At 38.4% G+C, this 19,665-nt stretch overlaps 1 protein-coding gene across 1 annotated transcript in view; it reads left to right on the top strand.

The window, feature by feature from the left end:
- Positions 1-19,665, top strand: part of DZIP3 (DAZ interacting zinc finger protein 3) — a 141,444-nt gene that overhangs the window by 75,186 nt on the left and 46,593 nt on the right. The window contains exons 15-21 of the mRNA XM_081086553.1: positions 1,869-1,901; positions 2,511-2,680; positions 3,487-3,531; positions 6,969-6,994; positions 10,194-10,341; positions 12,527-12,622; positions 12,776-12,903. Of these exons, the coding sequence (XP_080942679.1) occupies positions 1,869-1,901; positions 2,511-2,680; positions 3,487-3,531; positions 6,969-6,994; positions 10,194-10,341; positions 12,527-12,622; positions 12,776-12,903 (646 nt within the window). The remainder of the gene's footprint in view (positions 1-1,868; positions 1,902-2,510; positions 2,681-3,486; positions 3,532-6,968; positions 6,995-10,193; positions 10,342-12,526; positions 12,623-12,775; positions 12,904-19,665) is intronic.

The following is a 19,665-nucleotide window of genomic DNA, read 5'->3' as shown; positions in this document are numbered from 1 at the left end:
ATGGAGAAGAATGTTTCAGAAGGAATCAAGAACAAAGGTATAGAAACATATGCAGGGAACTAAAAGTTTGGTCTTAAAGTAGGGGAGCATTCGTAGAGAGAATACATTCAAGAGGATTTCTCTTACCATGTTGAGGGGTTTGTATTATCAGAAGGAATTGCTGAAGATTTTTAAGTAGAAGAGTTTTATTCTACAAAATTAAGGATGCCTAAAACCATGAAATACTGGTACTGTGTGTTTCAAAGTTACCCTTTTAGACGTCATGAGTGTGTGTTTCTCCTTTTCAGCAAATTCTTGATGTTTATGTAGTTGGCACCTACCTAGTGGCCATGGGTAATTAAAAAAAGATAACATTTATGCAAGTATTGATGGTAAGTAGGGCCATTCCCAGGCACTATGTTGATATGGAAAAGACTTCAGACCTCTCTCACACATCAAGATAGCCTCTCAGTTTCAACAAGCGGAGTTCAAGGCATGTCAGCATCACTGAAATTCTTGTTCTGTTCTACATTACTTCTCCTGACCCCAAGTTATTAGTCATACTACCTAGTGAGCAACTAATTGATAACTACACTGATGCTATTTAAATGTACAACTTCCAAAGTTTCTAATAATTGTTGAATAGGTCCAGATTTGTTTCAGAGAAGATTGATAGGTCCCAATCCCATTCCTTTAAGGCTCTGGGATACCCTTGTGTTTTCTACTTAACCTTAAGAGCTTGCTTTGAGCATAAAAGAAGAGAATGCCAAGGTTTTTTTTAAGAAAGTTAGGCAAGGACTGTTGACTTAAAAATTACAGGCTTTTAAAATAATACATTTACTCTGTTAAGATTTTAAACAACAAAAACTCATGAGAATAAAGGCAATATCTGAGAAAGTACTTTGAGCACTAAATAAATTCAAGGCATTTCAAGAATTCTCAGGTAGTCTGAAGAACTTATTGGTCAAGTCCCTTTAATAGAGACTTTCCTAGCATCTTAGTTAATATAACTCTTTCCTAGTAGTTGTTACAGTAACAGTTGCAGTTTTCATTTGTGTATCTGATTATTTGATTAATATCCTTTGCCCACACTAAACTTCTATGAAAGTGTCTTTTTTTTATGTACTATTCAATATCTAGAGCCTGATATAATATTAACTAGAGGCCTGGTGCACGAAATTTTGTGCACTGGGGCTGGGTGGGGGCGTCTCTCAGCCCGGCCTGTGCCCTCTCACAGTCCGGGATCCCTCTTGCAGTCCGGGACCTCTCACTCCTTACTGCCTGCCTGCAGCGGAGGCCGGAGAGGCTCCTGCCACCACTGCTACACTCTCCAGCCCTGAGCCTGACTTATGGCTGAGCGGCGCTCTCCCTGTGGGAACGCACTGACCACTAGGGGACAGCTCCTGTGTTGAGTGTCTGCCCCTGGTGTTCAGTGCATGTCATAGTGACTGGTTGTTCTACCTTTCGGTCGGTTTGCATATTAGGGTTTTATTATATAGGATGTGCAAGGAGAATAGAGTGCTGGTCAGGATAATTAATATTGCTAAAAAGGCTCAAACTTTCCATGGAAGTTTGACTTCATGACCTTAGACTTTATATATTATAACAATTTGCTGCTTGGTTTAAAGTGCTTATAATCTAGGCATTATGTATCAAGAACTGTCAAAAATTTTGTTTACTTCTTTTCCTAATCATGGGTTTATAACCTTTATGTTATAATCTAAAGGTCATGCCTTGTTTTAAAATAGATTCATGAGTGAAGCTGATTATTTTTACAGTTAGTTATAAAATAACATGGTGCAGTATAAAAATTTGGTTTTTCTTAGTCCCAGTCATATATTTTTTGGTTGCACTTACAATTATACATCTAAATGTTTTCTTTATCATAGGACTTGCTCTACAGTCAATAACCGGCAGTCAACGTAAGTGTTTTATAAACAAAATGCTTAAGTGATTTTTCAATTTAGGAAAGTAAGGGATCATCATAAGGGTCTTACTTGGTCAGATAAACTATATGACCAACTGTCATTGTTATAGCCTTGGAAAATCATGTATTCAAATTACTACTGGTCAGCTGAATCTAGTTTGAGCCTTTTTACTCTGCTTTGGTCTTAGTGCTAGTGCCGCAAGGTTTACCCAAGCATAGTATTTTAACTTTTTGTTACACAGGTCACTTCAACAGGCAAACATGCATAACTGCTTGCTCTACTTGTTCATACGTGCTACTTTTCAGCTTATGTAGCTTTTATCTTTTTTGCTGAATAGTGAGTTGCTAATTTTTAAATTTTCATTTTTTCGTGCTTTTTTTTTTTTAATATAAAGTATCTTTGCATTTGGGTTCAGGCTAGTATATGTACCTATTATGTGGTCATTGATAAATAGGCATTTTATTTTCATCTAGTAATTCAACAAAGTAAGATGTCTTCTATTTCTACTTCTGGAGTGGTGTTTTGGAGGTATATATTTATAATAATGATAGAAGCTAAAATTGTATGCATTCAAATATTGAGTGTTTTGTCTTTAATATTTAGATATTGACATAGAAGAATTACAAAATGAGGAAGAAGAACTAAGTCCACTTCTCATGGAGTATAATATAAATGTGAAATCAAACCCTGAGAAACAGTTAGCAGAAATGAATAAAGATGGTGCATCAATACCTAGTGAATCTTCAACGGAATCTATTAAAGATCTCCAGGAAGTATAAGCTCTTATTAATATTTGAATAAGAAGAACTTTATAATCAGAGCCTTTAGTTTGTTGCATGTGCTGTATTTGAAGAGTCCAAGACACTCTTAGTTTATATTTAATAGTGTTCGCACAAAACTTAAAATGTAATGGTATTTTCTCTAGTACTTTATTCCATAATATTTCGTGCCTTAACCATTCATTTCACCAACATTTATTGGACATTTATTATGTGGCAGGCATTATGCTAGACTTGTGAACATGTTTCTTTATTCTGATTGATGGGAGTGGATGTGAGAGGTTAATAGAGAGTAGAGGAAAGCATCATGGGGGATAGAAGGAGAGAGAATGGAGGAAAAACAGGGATATTTCAACACCATTTGCACAGAGGTAGATTTAAAATCATCCAGGTTGGAATTCTGTATTTCTTTATAGATAAGTGGCAACAGTTTTTATATAGTCACTAAATTCTTCTTACGCTTAATTTTTCATCTTATGGACCTGAATTTTTTGACTTCTTAAAAGTGCCTTCCTCCTTCATTACTCATGCATGCATGTGTGGAAGTGAGGACTTGTGAGCTTTATTCAGTGGCCTACTCACTGACGTTGTTTGTTGTTCGATTATGCATCAGTGCTTTTATTTTAAGAGCAGAGAACTGTGGTGAAAATGAAAAATTTCCATTGAATCTAGAAAGAAAACATGACCTATAATGTTAGAAGATAAAAGATTTCAGCATTTAGAGGAAATTTATTTTTCAAAAAAACTCATTGTGCAGTTTGATTTCATATTAAAAAAATGATTTATTTCTTACCTATCAGGTTAAGAGTAAACCAATGAAAAAGAAAAAGACCAAAAGTAAAAAGGTAAGAGACTATATTAGCATTATAATAGAGGGATGTCAAATTATGAACTTGTGTAATATATGAACTCACTGTTAGAACTTATATAATTATTCTAAGTAGACATATAGTACAAATGACTTAAATTGTCAGTAGCTTATTGAATATATGATTATAAAAAAGTTTATCTGTGTTAGATCCTGAATGACTTAAACTTACAGTGTGCCTATTTTACTTCCCTAAATCATAATTTATACATTTAAATATACATTTAAATATAACTTAAAGGAATGAGAAATTCCTTTAATTTCTGCATGCCACTCTCATTTTTAAAATGTCTGCTCAGTGTTTTAAAAATGGCTTTTCATCATATTTCTACTGATATGCTCAGAAACATTTTTTAAAACCTTAGAAAATCTTGATTTCTTTTTGTGTTTAGTAATCTGCCAACAATGCAGTAATGTGCTAAAATGGTACAGATGTAATAAAACTTCTTTCATGCCTTTTCTTTGTTTTAGCCAATTGAAAAAAGAACAGGTTACTATCGCACAGTTTTAGCAAGAAGTTTTTTTAATTGCTTGTAAAATTACAAGGGAAAGCCAAGAGTCATTTTGGGGGGATTTTTAAAAAAAAATTCATACTTTATTTTCAAATTAAAATTAAATAGGGAATAAATACATCTGGAAATAAATGTAAACACCATTTAAAAATTTATACTGTAGTAATATTTTAAATGTCTTTACATATGTTAGCATCTATCTAGGAATTCCTGTGGGGTTTTTTTGTTGTTGTTGTTTTTTTTAACATCCTAAGTTTTTTTTCCAAAGAAGTTGAGCTCTGGCTGGTGTGGCTCAATTGGTTGGGTGTAATCCTGGGCACCAAAAGGTTGCTGGTTCCATTCCAGGTCAGGGCACATACCCAGGTTTTAGGCTGTATTCAAATAGGGGGCATTCAAGAGGCAGCCTATTGATATTGAACTCTCAGATGTATGCTTCTCTTGCTCTCTCCCTCTCCCTTTCTCTCTCGATAAAAATAAATATATATATATTTTAAAAGAAGTTGAGATTCTTTGAACATAAGATAATTTTATTAAGATACATTTTGGACATTAGAAGAGAGATCTTAAATCTTTTATCTAAATTTTATAGGACCTAAAAATGCTGAAATTTTGGCATATCATCATTTGATATATAAAAGTCCTATTTATATACTCAATTACTTTTAAGTGCAAAGAATTGTCTACTTGTAGTATAAGCAAACGCTCATAAAAATTAAGTCAGTCCAATTCTCTAATCATGAGTTTTCCTCATGAAAAATTCTAGCATATAGAAATTTGCTTGTGTTAACAGAGTGATGACAAAGCCCCTATGCATGAAATAGTGTCTTTTGTTAATTATTTGTTTTGCAACATTTCTACCTAGTGATAGTTCAAGTCCTAAAAATAATGTGATAACAAAGTAAAATAAGTGAAGCAAATGGAGGGTACAGTATAGATAACTTCTAACTAGTATGTACAAAGATGTTGTAGCTACTTTTTATATTCTTTTTCTTCAGTTAGAAATTTAGTATTTAGTTTTTAATATGTTCAAATTGTAAATATCTTTTTGGGCTTAATTTGAGTGTTATTTACTTATATATTATCCTTCCATGCAGAGTATTAATTACTCTTATTCTTGCTCTTACTCCCACCCCCCACCAGAGGAGTTGAGGGTTAGGAATAGAAAAGGAAGGTAAAGAAGATAGCAGAAGAATAGAAGGCTTTGTGATGAAGTTTCGAGATAAAAGAAACATGGCAGGAAATACAGTAAACTGAGGCTTTCAAATTGAATGTCCTATCTAAAGAAGGGAAGAAGACACACTGATACATGCATTAGAATAAAGTTAATATACTATATAGAGCTAATACACTATAACTAGGTATGTTCATTATGAATGACCGAAAGTCTTTTCAACTCAGTTATTCAGGTACACAGGAACCAAAGGTGTTCATAATTCTTTTGTTGTTGTTTTGTTTTATTTTGTTAATCCTCAACCAAGGATATTTTTTCCATTGATTTTAGAGAGAGGGGAGAGGAGAGAGAGAAACATTGATGTGAAAGAGCCACATCAATTTATTGCCTCCCACATGTGCCCCAACGAGGACAGAGAACCTGCCATCCAGGTACATGCCCTTGACCAGAATCGATCCCGTGACCTTTGGGTTTGCAGGCTGATGTTCTAATCACTGAGCCATGCCGGCCAGGGCCCATAATTCTTAATTGTAGAATCAAACTGCCACTGGACATTGATCAGATACTGAAATGCAAAACCCCTCTTGGTATACAGACAGAAAAACCAAACAGATTTGTAAGTACATTATGGAATCTCTAGGTAAAGAGACTGAAGTTTCTTGTAAACAAGAGGTTGTAGAAATCAGTACTGTAACTTATGTAAGATTAATTAATACTCTTAAAGGTAATACGTGAGTAATTATACTTAATTTAACATGTGTTAAGTGTCACCAATACATATTTAGTATGTTGCTTTCATAGTTCTATTTTAATGAACATAAGATTGAGGGCTTTTTTACATGTCCTCCCAATTGTGATTTCCCTAATATTTCTTTTTTCAAGATTTTTTAATATATAAATCTGCTTTTTTTACATGTTGATTTTCAAGAATTCTTGTATTTAGTATAAAATTTTCTAAATGAGAATTCAGTTTACCCTTTCCCAAGATATAAACTCAAACCCAATACTTAACTTCCAATATCTGAATCAATGATTTTCATGTGTGTTTCATTACTTAGTAGTAGATTACAAAATCAATTTAGTGGGTCACAACTACCATTTTTAAAAAGGAAATAGAATAAGTAGGAATAAAAAAGTTTCCAGAGTTCATCATCTGTTGTTTTAGTCAGGTTGGACTGCTATAATAAGCTTTGATAGACTGGGTGGCTTAAAAATTTGTTTCTCACAGTGCTGGAGTCCAAGACCAAGGTGCCAGCAGATTTGGTGTCTGGGGAGGGCCCTCTTCTTAGTTTGCAGACAGCTATCTTCTTGTTCTGTGAACACATGGCAGAGAGAAAAAAAGAGTAGCTCTCTGATCTCTTTTCATAAGTATACTAATTCCATTATGAGGACTCCACAACATCATTTTAACCTAATTACCTCCCAATGGGCCTACCTCCAGTTACAATCTCATTGGGGGTTAGCGTTTCAGTGTATGAATTTGGGGAGGGAATACAAATATGCAGTTCATAACACATAATATGGATGAGGTTTACTTCATGGAACTTATATTTGTTTTTTAATTATGTGTAAAGACACTTAAATAAGTGCATTTACATCATTAGGTAAAATATATTTCTTAGAATGGTTGTGGTCAAAAAAGTTTGAGAAATACTGTCTTAAATGTAGCCAGATCACTCTTCTGTATTGAATAGTTGATATAAATTACTAATTCTTGATGCTGTTTTTCAGAATAAGGAATCAAAAGAAGAACAAGTGTAAGTATTAGTTTATTTAATTTTTAAATGTTTCTTAGTAATTTCAAAATGTGCTTTGCCAGTATGACACAGCTTGCCTTGGGAAGTGTTCTCAGTAAGAGAAGAAAGGACAGTTCCTTAATAAGTTGTCACCATTTACAGAAAGTGAAAAAAATCAACATCATTTACTTTGATAGAATAGAATCTCTTGTCATTTTTCTATGAGGCTACTCAGGAGTCATCCATTGCTAACAGCTTGACTTGAAAACTAATTTGGGTCCAGCATAAAATCTTTTTTTTTTTTTTTATTAAATATATTTTATTGATTTTTTACAGAGAGGAAGTGAGAGGGATAGAGAGTTAGAAACATCAATGAGAGAGAAACATCGACCAGCTGCCTCCTGCACACCCCTTACTGGAGATGTGCCCGCAACCAAGGTACATGCCCTTGACCGGAATTGAACCTGGGACCTTTCAGTCTGCAGGCCAACGCTCTATCCACTGAGCCAAACCTGTTAGGGCCAGCATAAAATCTTCTAAAATATAGCCTAGATTTGCTAACCACAACCCAAGACTTTACTAAATAATACTTATTTAGTAAATAAAACTTAACTCTAAAGGACAGAATATTGTTTGTCCCACTGATTATTTTAGCATGAGTTTCTTTTTATTTGTTTTAATTTAGTTTGTTTAATTAACCTTAGGTTTGGTGTGTGTTTTTTAAATCTTGATTATTAACAGTGAATTTTGAATCTTTACTAGAAACCTTTTCGTATCTAAATATTACTGTGAGCTATATTGTACAGCCATTAGACTGATGACAGTGTAGCAGAGGAAGGAAGTGGGGGAGACAATCCAATGAAGAGATCATTATACTCTCCAAAAAGTTTCTTCCCTGAAATTGGGACCTTTGCAGAACTCATTGTGAGAACATGTTATCTTTAAAATGCTAACAAGTACATACATATTTTGTCAACTTTCAAGCCATCACTTGTAGTTGATATTTTCTCATTGTTAATTGATATGATCTACTTAATAACTAAATAGTTCATCATCCAAGGTGGATTTTCACTTTCTCTATCAACAATAGAGAAAGCCCTTATAGCAATGATTTTCAACTAGTGTGCTGCAAGAATTTTTAAAAATATGCAATATTTGACTATTTAGTCAAGAGCTCTGACCTCTTTTCCCTTAGACTGTCATATTAAAAAAATAACAACAACCAACACAACAGTAACCATTGGTGTGAATGAGTAAATATTATACCAAGTTTTTTGTCAGATTGGCAAAAAATATATTTTTGGTGTGCTGCAGATTTTAGTAATTTTTATGTGTGCCATGAGATGAAAAAGGCTGAAATTATTGCCATAGAATAATAGGGGTTTTTTTCTTTAATTTTCAGGCTGTGTGTAAATGTCATGAAAATAACTTACTAAAGAATAGAATAATATCATCAGTCATTTTGCTTATTTTGCCTACAGTGTAGGCCTAAACCTGTATGATCATCAAATCACCAAGGGAGCTTTTTAATAGAAATGTTCAAATACACAAAAAAGTAAAGAAATTAATATGTCTACATTAGTTCATCTACCTATCTTCTCAATTTAACAGTTACTACTATTTTCCACATTTGTTTCATTCTTTCCTTAACATTTTGTTCTTTGTTGATGGGTTTTCAATCCCTAAGTTTATGTAATTTTACCTCTGCGTGTTTCAGTTTGCATCTCTTAGTACTATGAACATTTTCCTATATTTTCACAATGCTGTTAATCATACTTTAAAAATTTAGGAATAATCTTCTGGACTTTTCAAAAATAAAATGTGTATATATTTTTACAGTTTTGGGGTACCTGGAACAATGTAAATTCAAAAAAAATTTTCAGGTAATTTAGAAAATCAGTTTTGTTTGGGATCCATTGGTATACAAGCAGTTGATTTCATTGAACTTTCCAAAATGTTTGAATCATTCTCGAATACTTAAGTGATACCTAATGAGTGTTTTCTAGTGTCTTACAAGTTATTCTACATGCATTAGGTTTCAATTTTCTTAGATCTCAGTGGCCTAAAAGAAATAATAATGCATCTCAGAGTTACCTTTCTTTTTCCTATTCACTGGGAAAATCAAGTCATTTATATCATGGTAAAAGTACTATTTTTTAAGTATTATTTTTTTGTTACCATTCAATGAGATTAGGAAGGAAATTTATAGCTACTAAATAGTAGCCAACTGAAAGGATAGTAATATGCATTGACCCTTTAGACACCCTATATAATAAAAGCCTCATATGCTAAGTGTCCGGTCTTCTGTTCAACCAATCAAAGCGTAATATGTTAATGATATGCTAAGGCCGCTCAACCGCTCGCTATGATGTGCACTGACTACGAGGGGGCAGATGCTCTGACTGGTAGGTTAGCTTGCTGCTGGGGTCCAGGACTGAGTGAAATGGGTCGGACATGCCCTGGAGCCCTCCTATGGTCCCTCTCTCGCTGGCCAACCTCCCACGTTCCTCCCCAGCCCAGATTGTGTACTGGTGGGGTCCTTCAGCCTAGCCCGCGCCCTCTCGCAATCCGGGACCCCTCTGGGGATGTCGGAGAGCCAGTTTCGGCCCGATCCCACAGGCCAGGCCAGGGGACCCCACTGGTGCACGAATTCATGCACCGGGCCTCTAGTAGGTATAATAATGGTTTAATTGCCATTGTACATGTAATATTTTTATTTTTTTCGCAGTGGTTCCTAGTACTGAAATCCGTGTATTACTACAGTTTTTTAAGGTCCTGTCATAAAAGAAACATGCATTTAAAAATCTACTTTATGTTGCTGTTTGCAGCCTTCTGTTTAAATGTATACTGAACCTCAGTGCTGAAGTTGATTAAACCAACCTACCTGTCAAAAATTTTGTGATAAAATATTATAGTAGATGTGGAAATGCTTGTCAATATTTTCCAAAGTAATTGATGTTAATAATTACAATTTAGAAAACGAACTTCATGATCTTGTAGTTCTTGAAAACACTGGGATGAGTGCTACTTCAAATAAGCTAAAATTTATTGTGATTTTCCAAGAAGACGCAGTCTGAGCACTGTTTAAAATTTAGACCATAAACCCTTCTGATGCTGAGCATCTCATGAGACCAGTGCAATATTAATTTAGAAAACAATGGTTTAGATGAAAAACTCCATACAATTCTAAAAGATCGCATTGATTTTATCACTATTGTAGACCAAATATGGTAGGAAAGGAAGAGCATTTGAAGAAAGAGCAAGCAAATCTACACCCAGTAGATATTAGTGGTATTCAAGAAGATTCCACAACTGAAGGAAAGTTCTATAGCCTGGATGAATTGCATATTCTGGACATGATAGAGCAGGTAAGCCTGATTGGAGAGAGGAGCGCTCTGCCTTCCTTCTTCCAGAAATAATTGTAAACTTTGTTCGCCCCATGACTCTTTGAACAGCATGTTAGCCTAGTGGTTTATTCTTGTGTTTGTGAGGAGAAAAACAACACACAACACAAAACAAAACAGGAAGGGTGGGGCAGAGGGATGAGAAAGGAAAAAAGTTTAGGAACTAGAAACTTTCATTTTACCCCTCAGGCCATTTCTTGGTTTTAATTATTGTCAGAGTTGATTACAACTGTATTTCTTGCAAAGGGGTTTCAGCTACCTCAGAAGAAGGGGTGAAACTGGCATAATCTCATTAGATTACATTTCATGAGAAAAATAGTTTTGCAAAACAAAGCTACTTTCATTGTTTTTTTAGTTAAACCTTGTTGTTACCATGAAATGTCAGTGTATAACAATCTTTTCTTTGGTTCCTTTCCTGATAGTAATCTCATTGCTGGGGATGAGATACCTATATGTGAATATGCATATGAATATGATTTAAGTACTTTACACAGCACTTAATCTGACAAAGCATATGAAAGGTTTTGTTTGTTTTTTTTAAAGAAATGCCTTGATTTACATGCCCATGAGAATTCTATACTGAGATAATTTTATGATAACCTGATCCATGGTTTAAATATAATGATATGTAATATGTTGACAATATTGATTGTCTAAGGCAGTGGTCGGCAAACTGCGGCTCGGCAAACTGTGGCTTGTGAGCCACATGTGGCTCTTTGGCCCCTTGAGTGTGGCTCTTCCACAAAATACCGGCTCTTCCACAAAATACCGACTACTGTGCATGGGCCACGAAGTTTCAATTGCACTGTACATGCACGCCCGCACGTGGTATTTTATGGAAGAGCCACACTCAAGGGGCCAAAGAGCCACATGTGGCTCGCGAGCCGCAGTTTGCCAACCACGGCTTTAAGGGTACAGTTAGCACAAATGATTTCCTGGCTGATAGTACAATCCTAGGTAATAAAAACCCTAATATGCAAATTGACCGAATGGTGGAACGACCAGTTGCTATGATGTACACTGACCACCAGGGGGCAGACGCTCATCGCAGGAGCTGCCCCCTGGTGGTCACTGCGCTCCCACCGGGGGAGCTCCACTCAGCCAGAAGCCAGGCTCACGGCTTATGAGCGCAGCAGCAGTGGCGGGAGCCTCTCCCACCTCTGCTGCAGACAGGTGGTAAGGAGTGAAGGTTCCTGGACTGCAAGAGCCTCAGGCTGCAAGAGGGTTGTCTGACTGCCGGCTTAGGCCCAATCCCTGGCAGGCTGACATCCTCCAAGGGGTCCCGGACTACAGGAGGGTGCAGGTCAGGCTGAGGGACACCCCCCGCCCCACACCCCCCAGAGTGCAAGAATTTTGTGCACGGGGCCTCTAGTGTTCATATAATTGTCACACCTTTTTTCTTCTTTCCAATTATAATATTATATGATGTGTATATTTCCAGTGAAATGAAATATTCTCAGCTTTGTATGTGACACTATAATTTAAATGCGGGGCCTTTGGTTTTCATTTAATAGCCATGCAAACTATGAGAACTTGCAAATAGAATAAAATGTCATACACCTTTTGAAAATAAAGTCATGCTTTTACTCAAAAATCACTTAGCATCTGCTTTGTCTCAAGAGTTATACTATGACATGGGCCTATGATTAGAGTGTTTGTAATATAGTGGAAAATTTGAACATTAAACTAAGGTTTGTCATGTAATAATATTAAGTGTTTGGGTAATTAAGGTGCCTCCACTGCCTGTCTGTGTGACCTTGGGCAAGTTACTCTATTTTATCATCTACAAAATGGAAGTATCCATTGCCTACCTCATAAAGTGTTCTTGTTTTTTGGACAGTAAAAGCATTAACCGCAACCCACCCCCCCTCCCCCACCCCCCCAAAAAAAAGCCTAAAAAGTGGTAAGCATGCCAGGAAATTTTATCAAATTGTAGCATCAGTAGATATGTAACTGGTATTATTTAGTGAATGCTGTAATGAGGGAGAGATTGTGTTTATCTAAACTGATCAGAAGGGATGTTTGCATTGATACCTATACAGCATGAATAGGTGATAGATGAAAACTTTAAATCCCCTTTAAATAACTAAAATATTAATGCTTTTTTAAGAGAGGAAAATAAAGCATGCATATTCCATTTGCTCAATAGGGCTCAGCCAGTAAGATATCTGCAGAATATGGAGAAACTGTGAAGGAAAAGCTTGCTCGACAACAGCAGCTTTATAAATTGCGCTCTCAGTGTGAAGTAAGTACTTTTGCCATTAGATCTGAGGCAAGTCGGAGGTAATTCAAATGTTCACCTAAATGATATCTTCTTTTCTAAAGAACACAATTTTTTTTCTTTCAATGTCTGGTGACTTGAGCAGAATTAACTGAAATTGTATTTTTCTTTGAGCAGGGCTTTGAGAAGCAGTTGAAAAAAGTGATATTTCGGTTGCAAGAAAACCATCTACATATTAAAAAGAGAGATAAAATCATCGCATCTCTTAATCAACAAGTGGGTTTTGGAATCAATAAGGTTTCCAAGTAAGTACAAATCCTTTTAATACAAAATTTTGGGTTTGCTCCATAGTGAACAGTCTTTAAAAGATAATCATAGGTGCCCACTAGGTGGCAATGTGACTGCATATCAGGAACTGCCAACCACAGACTGCACTTGCTTAAAAACCATTTCTATTTTTGCCTTGCCAACTAAATGGAGAAATAAGCAACTGCTCACTCTATACATCAAGCTTTTCATGTATTAGATGAACAAATGTGAAGATAATAGAATTTCATGAGGAAGATAATTAACTTTCAAATCATGATTTTAGTTTATAAAAATGTGATCAATGCTTGGCCTTTTCTTTATAACATATGATAAATATATTCCTCAAAGACAGCATGGAATCAGTTGTATGTTTTTTTATGTTGGTCCCTCAGAGTGTTTGTGTTCCAAGACCAAGAGAGTTAAAATAGATTAAATACCTGGAGACTCTTCACAACTGCACCAATTTCGTTTCTCTTATAACTTTAAGGATTAAATGCCTAAGACTAAAAATTTTGACTTAATAGGAAAAAACAAGTGTCTTTATTTTATTCTAATAATCACTGCCTCCGATGAGTATTAGTTTAAAGAATAATATAATTTAATTATTTTAATGAGCAGTAGTACCACAAGATACCAGTCATCTAGGAAGTCTAATTTATTTTTAAATACATTCTTATTGATTTCAGAGGGGAAGGGAGAGGGAGAGAGAGAGAAATACCATTGATGAGAGAGAATCATGGAGTGGCTGCTTTCTGCATGCCCCACACCGGGATCAAGCCCACAACCTGGGCATGTGCCCTGACTGGGAATCGAACTGTGACCTCCTGGTTCATAGGTCACTGCTCAACCACTGAGTCATGCTGGCCAGTCTAGGAAATCTAATTTGAAATCTTTCGCAGTTCCTAGATTGCTAATAAGGAGAATAGGTAATTTCTAGGAAATAATCTTAAAGTGAGGAGTCCAAAATACTAATTTTAAAATTAGAGAAATACTTGGCAGAAATTTAGGTCTTAAATTTTTCCCTATATATCATCTCATCCATCCTGAATATGTTTTTAAGAACTGATTGCCATAGCTCTGGCAACTTAATATCAGTTGAAAATACTTTGAGGAGATCGAAGATGGCGGCGTAGGGAGTAGACCTGTGCGGGCTGCCTCCCACAACATCATTGAAACTACCAACTATAAGACAAACAACCACCATTCATAACCATGGGGAAGTTGGCCCAGTGGAAGTTCTACAACTGGAAGGAGAGAAGGAAGTGCAGTGAGACTGAGTAGGAGCTACAGAGGTGCCAAAAACAGAGGCACACAGTCGCACGCCAGGCGGGCTGCAACTGGATGCATGGTTTTTTTTCAATCGGATTGCTCAGGGCGGGTCTCTGAGGCCCCAGGCCCCACTGGGAGAGGCGGCACAGCCTCACAGTGGTCGGAAAGCGAGCGAGGCTCTGGCACGCAGCTGCTTGCTGGCACCGGTGTCCCGAAAAGGCGAGGAGCCGCGGAGACGCTGCCATTGCTATTTGCTCCGCCATGGTGACTCCCTGAGACACCACCCTACTCAATTTACATCCCCATCAAGCTGTGCCAGAGGCACAAGAGAAAACGCCTGCGCTTTTACAAACTCTCGAATCCACTGAGCTGGTTCGGGCGGGATCATGAGGCCCCAGGCCCCACGGGGAGAGGTGGCAGGGCCTTGCAGCCGTCAGAAAGCGAGGGAGGCTTTGTCGCGCGGCTGCTCGCTGGCACTGGGGGACGTGAAGTCCCAGAGCCCAAGGGAGGCGAGGAGCCTCGGAGACGCCATTGCTATTTGCTCTGCCCTGGCAACTCCCTGAGACCCAGCCCTAATCAATTTACATCCCCATCCAAGCTGTGCCAGGTGCACAAAAGACCCACCTGCGCTTTTGCAGCCTAGCCCTACAAATTGCAGACTTCAACTCCTCGCACCCATGGGAGACACACTCAAGAAGCAGACCCAGGAGAACCAAGATGGCAGTGTAAGGTACAGACCTGTGTGTGCTGCCTCCCACAACAACATCGAAACTACCAACTATAGGACAAACAGCTATCATACGGAACCATGGGAAAGCTGGCCCAGTGTAAGCTCTACAACTGGAAGGAAAGAAAGGAGAGCATTAAGACTGAATAGGATGTGCAGAGACACCAAGTACAGAGCCCAACCCAACAAACTGCAGATTTCAACTCCTCACATAGAAAGAAGACCATTGAGACTGAGTAGGATGCGCAGAGGCGCCAAGTACAGAGCCCAGCCCAGCAGGCTGCAGATTTCAGCTCCTTGCATCCAGGAGGGACACACTCGGGGGGCGGAGTTGGGTTTGGGGCAGGCCAGGGCCAGGCCTGGCTAGGCCGGCGATGTGGAACCGCTGTACCAGCAGGCGCACAAACACACCCACCGGTTCCAGTCTCGCTTGGGGCGCTGGGGGACGGCAGACGGGCAGTCTGTGCACTTGGTGGAGGGCGAAGTCCGAGCAGGCGTGCTGGATGTTCAGCCACCAGGAACACCTGGAGTTTTTGTCTGGTGGGGAGCCGCCCAGCAGGGGACAGAGTGCCAAACTTCATATTTCCCCAGTGAGGCTGGGACGGCCCTGGTGAGGTTGCGACAGCCCCAGTGAGGCTGATACAGCCCCAGTGAGGTCAGGACGGCCCTAGTGAGGTCGGGATGCCCCCGGAAAGGTCGAGACGGCCCGGTGAGGTCGGGACGGCCCAGGTGAGGTCGGGATGCCCCCGGAAAGGTCGAGAAGGCCTGGTGAGGTCGGGACGGCCCAGGTGAGGTTGGGACAGCCCCGGTGAGGTTGAGACGGCCCCAGTGAGGCCAAAACTGCCCCGGTGAGGTCGGAATGGCCCCGGTGAGGTTGAGACGGCATCTGGGGCCGGAATGGCCCCGGTGAGGTCGAGACAGCACCGGTGAGGTCGAGACGGTCCCCGTGAGGTTGGGACGGCTCCAGTGAGGCCGGGATGGCCCCGGTGAGGTCGAGACAGCACCGGTGAGGTCGAGACGGTCCCCGTGAGGTTGGGATGGCTCCAGTGAGGTCGGGATGGCCCAGTGAGGCCGGGACGGCCCCAGTGAGGTCGGGATGCCCCCAGAAAGGTCGAGACAGCCCCAGTGAGGTCGAGACTGCCCCAGTGAGGACGGGATGGCCCCGGTGAGGTCGGGACGGCCCCGGTGAGGCTGAAACGGCCCCGGGGAGGTCGAGACGGCCCCGGTGAGGTTGGAATGGCTCCAGTGAGGTTGGGACAGATAATGGGAACCAGTATAGACTGATTAACAGGGGTAGATGCAGAGGCAGAGCAGCATTGAACAGACTGTCAAACTACATTTGGAAGCCTGGGGAGAGTTTGCGGGGGGGGGGGGGGGAGGGTTAAGAGATCAACTGAAGGACTTATATGCATGCATATAGGAATAACCGGTGGACACAAGACACTGGGTGGTGGGGGCCGGGGGAGTGTCAAGAGGGGGAAAAACGGAGACATATGTAATACTCTTTGTAATACTTCAAGAAATAAAAAGTATTTAAAAAAAAAAGAAAGAAAAGAAATAAACTTATGCCCTGAAAAAAAAAAAAAAAGAAAATACTTTCAGGCCTGTCCCTGCTGGACTTAGAGAGATCCTTCAAGTTCACAAGTAGGTGAGTAAACTAAGATAGCATGGGCAAACTAAGCACTGCAGTCACTTAAGAAGGATTCAAAACTTTGTCTTTTAGCCTGGAAGATCATTAATGACCAATCCAGAAATGTGTTACATAATACCAGAGATCAGTAATGCAATGTCATGCATGCAGATGAATTTCCTCTCTCTTTCATAATTTGAGGATATCCCTTCTCAACTCTGATAGCTGACCTAGGCACCCTTGTATGCTTGAGACTACAGACAGATCACTTTAGGGGATATATATATGTTCACTCAATAAGCATTCAGTGTTAAACATTCACCAAACATTTAAGTACTAACTGTGAGAAGAATTATGTAAGACATATGTAGAGGATACCAAGACGTGTTAGACATTAACTGTTAGCTAGTAGAGAGTATAGGTTACATAGGGGATTAAAATTACGTATAACAGAGGGACTTTCAGTTTCACCAAGATGTAGTTGCTCCATTACTTATAAGTCCTCCATCTTACAGTTAAAACACCCTGGTCCTAAAAGAACAAATAAAGGGGAAGACTCTGAGAGGTGGTAGAAGAAAGCAGACAGTCTGGAGACCTTGGATTTGAGGAATGATACAGCAGTGATTTTCCTTATTGCCTCCCATATATCCTAGACAAGGTGCTGCAGAGACTGCCAACTGCCAATAGGCATAGGGTGAAAACTCCAAGGAAAACCTGTTCCCTCTAGCCAAAGGAACAGGTAAAGGAAAATATAACAACTAAAAACCTTCTTGGCACTACCCACCTACTCCAGCCAAACACCAGCAGCCCCACACCACTCCTTGGAAAAAGATAATATGCTTTGACAAAAGCAGATGGCAGGAATCGGATTCCTCTGCTGGGGTAGCAGTACTGAGCAAGGCGGTTGATCTTGCATTCTCCACCAGGAGGGAGCAGGTAGTGCTCATTTCCTCTCGCAGGATAGCATCAATGTGGTCCATCTATGAGTTAAGCCTCTACCTCTACCCAGCATCTGTGGACTTAACAAACTGATTTGAGGTGGGACTAGTCAATGGTAGGTTTTATCCCTACTTTCCCTATGGGAAGCTGAGTCTCCACCACTCATGTTAGTCTCCTCCACTCCTTTACCCCTGTCTCCCTAGTTGGTGCCAGAGCTCTTGCCTCTCTCTATCAAAGCAGTGTGAATCGGCCCTTCTACACTTTTCTAGAAATAGGAAAAGATCAATAGCAGTAAGCCATGTGTGCATATTATAATACCTAGTACAACAACTAAGAAAGCTACACAGAGATGGAATCCTAAAAAATGTTCACATAACCCAAAAGAAGGTAAGAAAAGAGAAACAGAGGAAACAAACAGAAAACCAATAACAAAATGGCAGACCTAATCACTAACATATCAATAATTACCTTAAATATGCCAGTAAATGGTCTAAATACACCAATTTAAAGATAGATACTGGCAGAGTGGATTTCAAAGATATAACAAAAAATGTGATTAAATAATCACTATTTACAAGAAACTTCAGTTTCAACATAGGTAGGTTGAAAGTATAAAGATGGTAAAAGATACATTATGTAAACAATCAAAAAAACAGAAGTGTCTGTATTAAGATATATTAATATGATAAAATGAGCATCAGAGCAAAGTAAACTCCTGGGGACAAAGAGGGACATTACTGATGATAAAAGGATCAATCCACCAGGAAGGCACCAAAACGAAGTTGTATGTACCAAAAACAGTGCCTTAAATATATGGAGCAAAGCCTGATAGAACTGAAAGAAATAGAAAAATGTACAATTTTAGTTGGTGACTTCAACACCCTACTCAGCAATATATATAACTACTAGACAGAATCAACAAGGATATAGACCACCTCTACAATACCATCAACCAAAAGGACCTGATCAGTATTTATAGGACAATTCACCAGATAACAGCAGAATCCTTATGCTTTCCAGTATCCACAAGAAGTACACCAAAATAGATGGTAACCTGTACCATAAAACAAACCCCAGTAAATTTAAAATAATTGAAATTATGCAAAGCATACACTCAGATCACATGAACTCAAACTAGAAAACAATAATGCTAAGATAACAGGAAAATTTCCCAACACTTAGAAACTACATAATTATTTATGCTTTATATTAAACATACCTAATTATTCCAAGGGAAATAAAATACATTGAACTGATCTAACATGAAAATACAATATGTCAAAATCTGGGATACAGCTAAAGCAGTTCTGAGAAGAAGTCTCAAATGAATAATATAAGCTCCTACCTCAAGAACACAAAAAAAAGAAAAGTAACCAAAATAAGCAGTGGGAAATAATACAGATTAGAAACAAACAAACAAAAATCTAGAGAAAAATCTGTGAAACAAAGCTGTTCCTTTGAAAAAATCAGTAAAATTGGCAAACTTCTAACAAACTGACCAAAAGGGAAGACACAAACACCACCATCAGGAACAAAGTAGTGATATCTCTACATACACTATAGACATCAGAGAACTCTGCTGAGTGAAAAATCCCAAACCCCAAAGCTTATATACTATATGATTCCATTTTTATTATTACATTTTTTAAGTGACAAAATTTCAAAAATGATAAAAATGGAAAACAGATAAGTGGTTTAAAGATTATAAGGAGGAGATGAAGTGGAAAGGAAGTGGATATGGCTCTAAAGGCAAAATGAGGAATCCGTGTGGTGATAAAACTCAGTATCTTGAACCGGATCACGGTCAGCATCCTGGTTATTGTACTGTCATTTTGTAGGGTATTGCAGGGAAGATGGGTAAAGAGTACCTGGGTTCTGACTGTATCATTTTTTACACCTGAAAGTGGATCTACGATTATCTCAAAGAGTTTAAATTTTTAAAAAGCACATAACTGTCAAATGGAGCAATATTTTATAGGGATTTTGTTGCGATAAGAAAGAACTTCATTGAAGACATAATATTGAACCTAGGCTAGGTAAGATGAGATGGGAGAAAAGACAGAGTGCATCTAGGCAAAAAAAAAAAAAAAAGTATGAGCACTGTGTGTTCTCGTATAAGCTTTTGAGCCTATTTTTAACTTTGATCATATCTCAAGAGTATGTGATAAAAATATAAATAATCTTTAATTGTAG

Source organism: Myotis nattereri (genome assembly GCF_964212035.1).
Source record: "Myotis nattereri genome assembly, chromosome: 3".
Classification (NCBI taxonomy): Eukaryota; Metazoa; Chordata; class Mammalia; order Chiroptera; family Vespertilionidae; genus Myotis; species Myotis nattereri.
The sequence above is the reverse complement of the archived record's forward strand: the minus strand, read 5'-3'. Positions and strand labels throughout refer to the sequence as shown.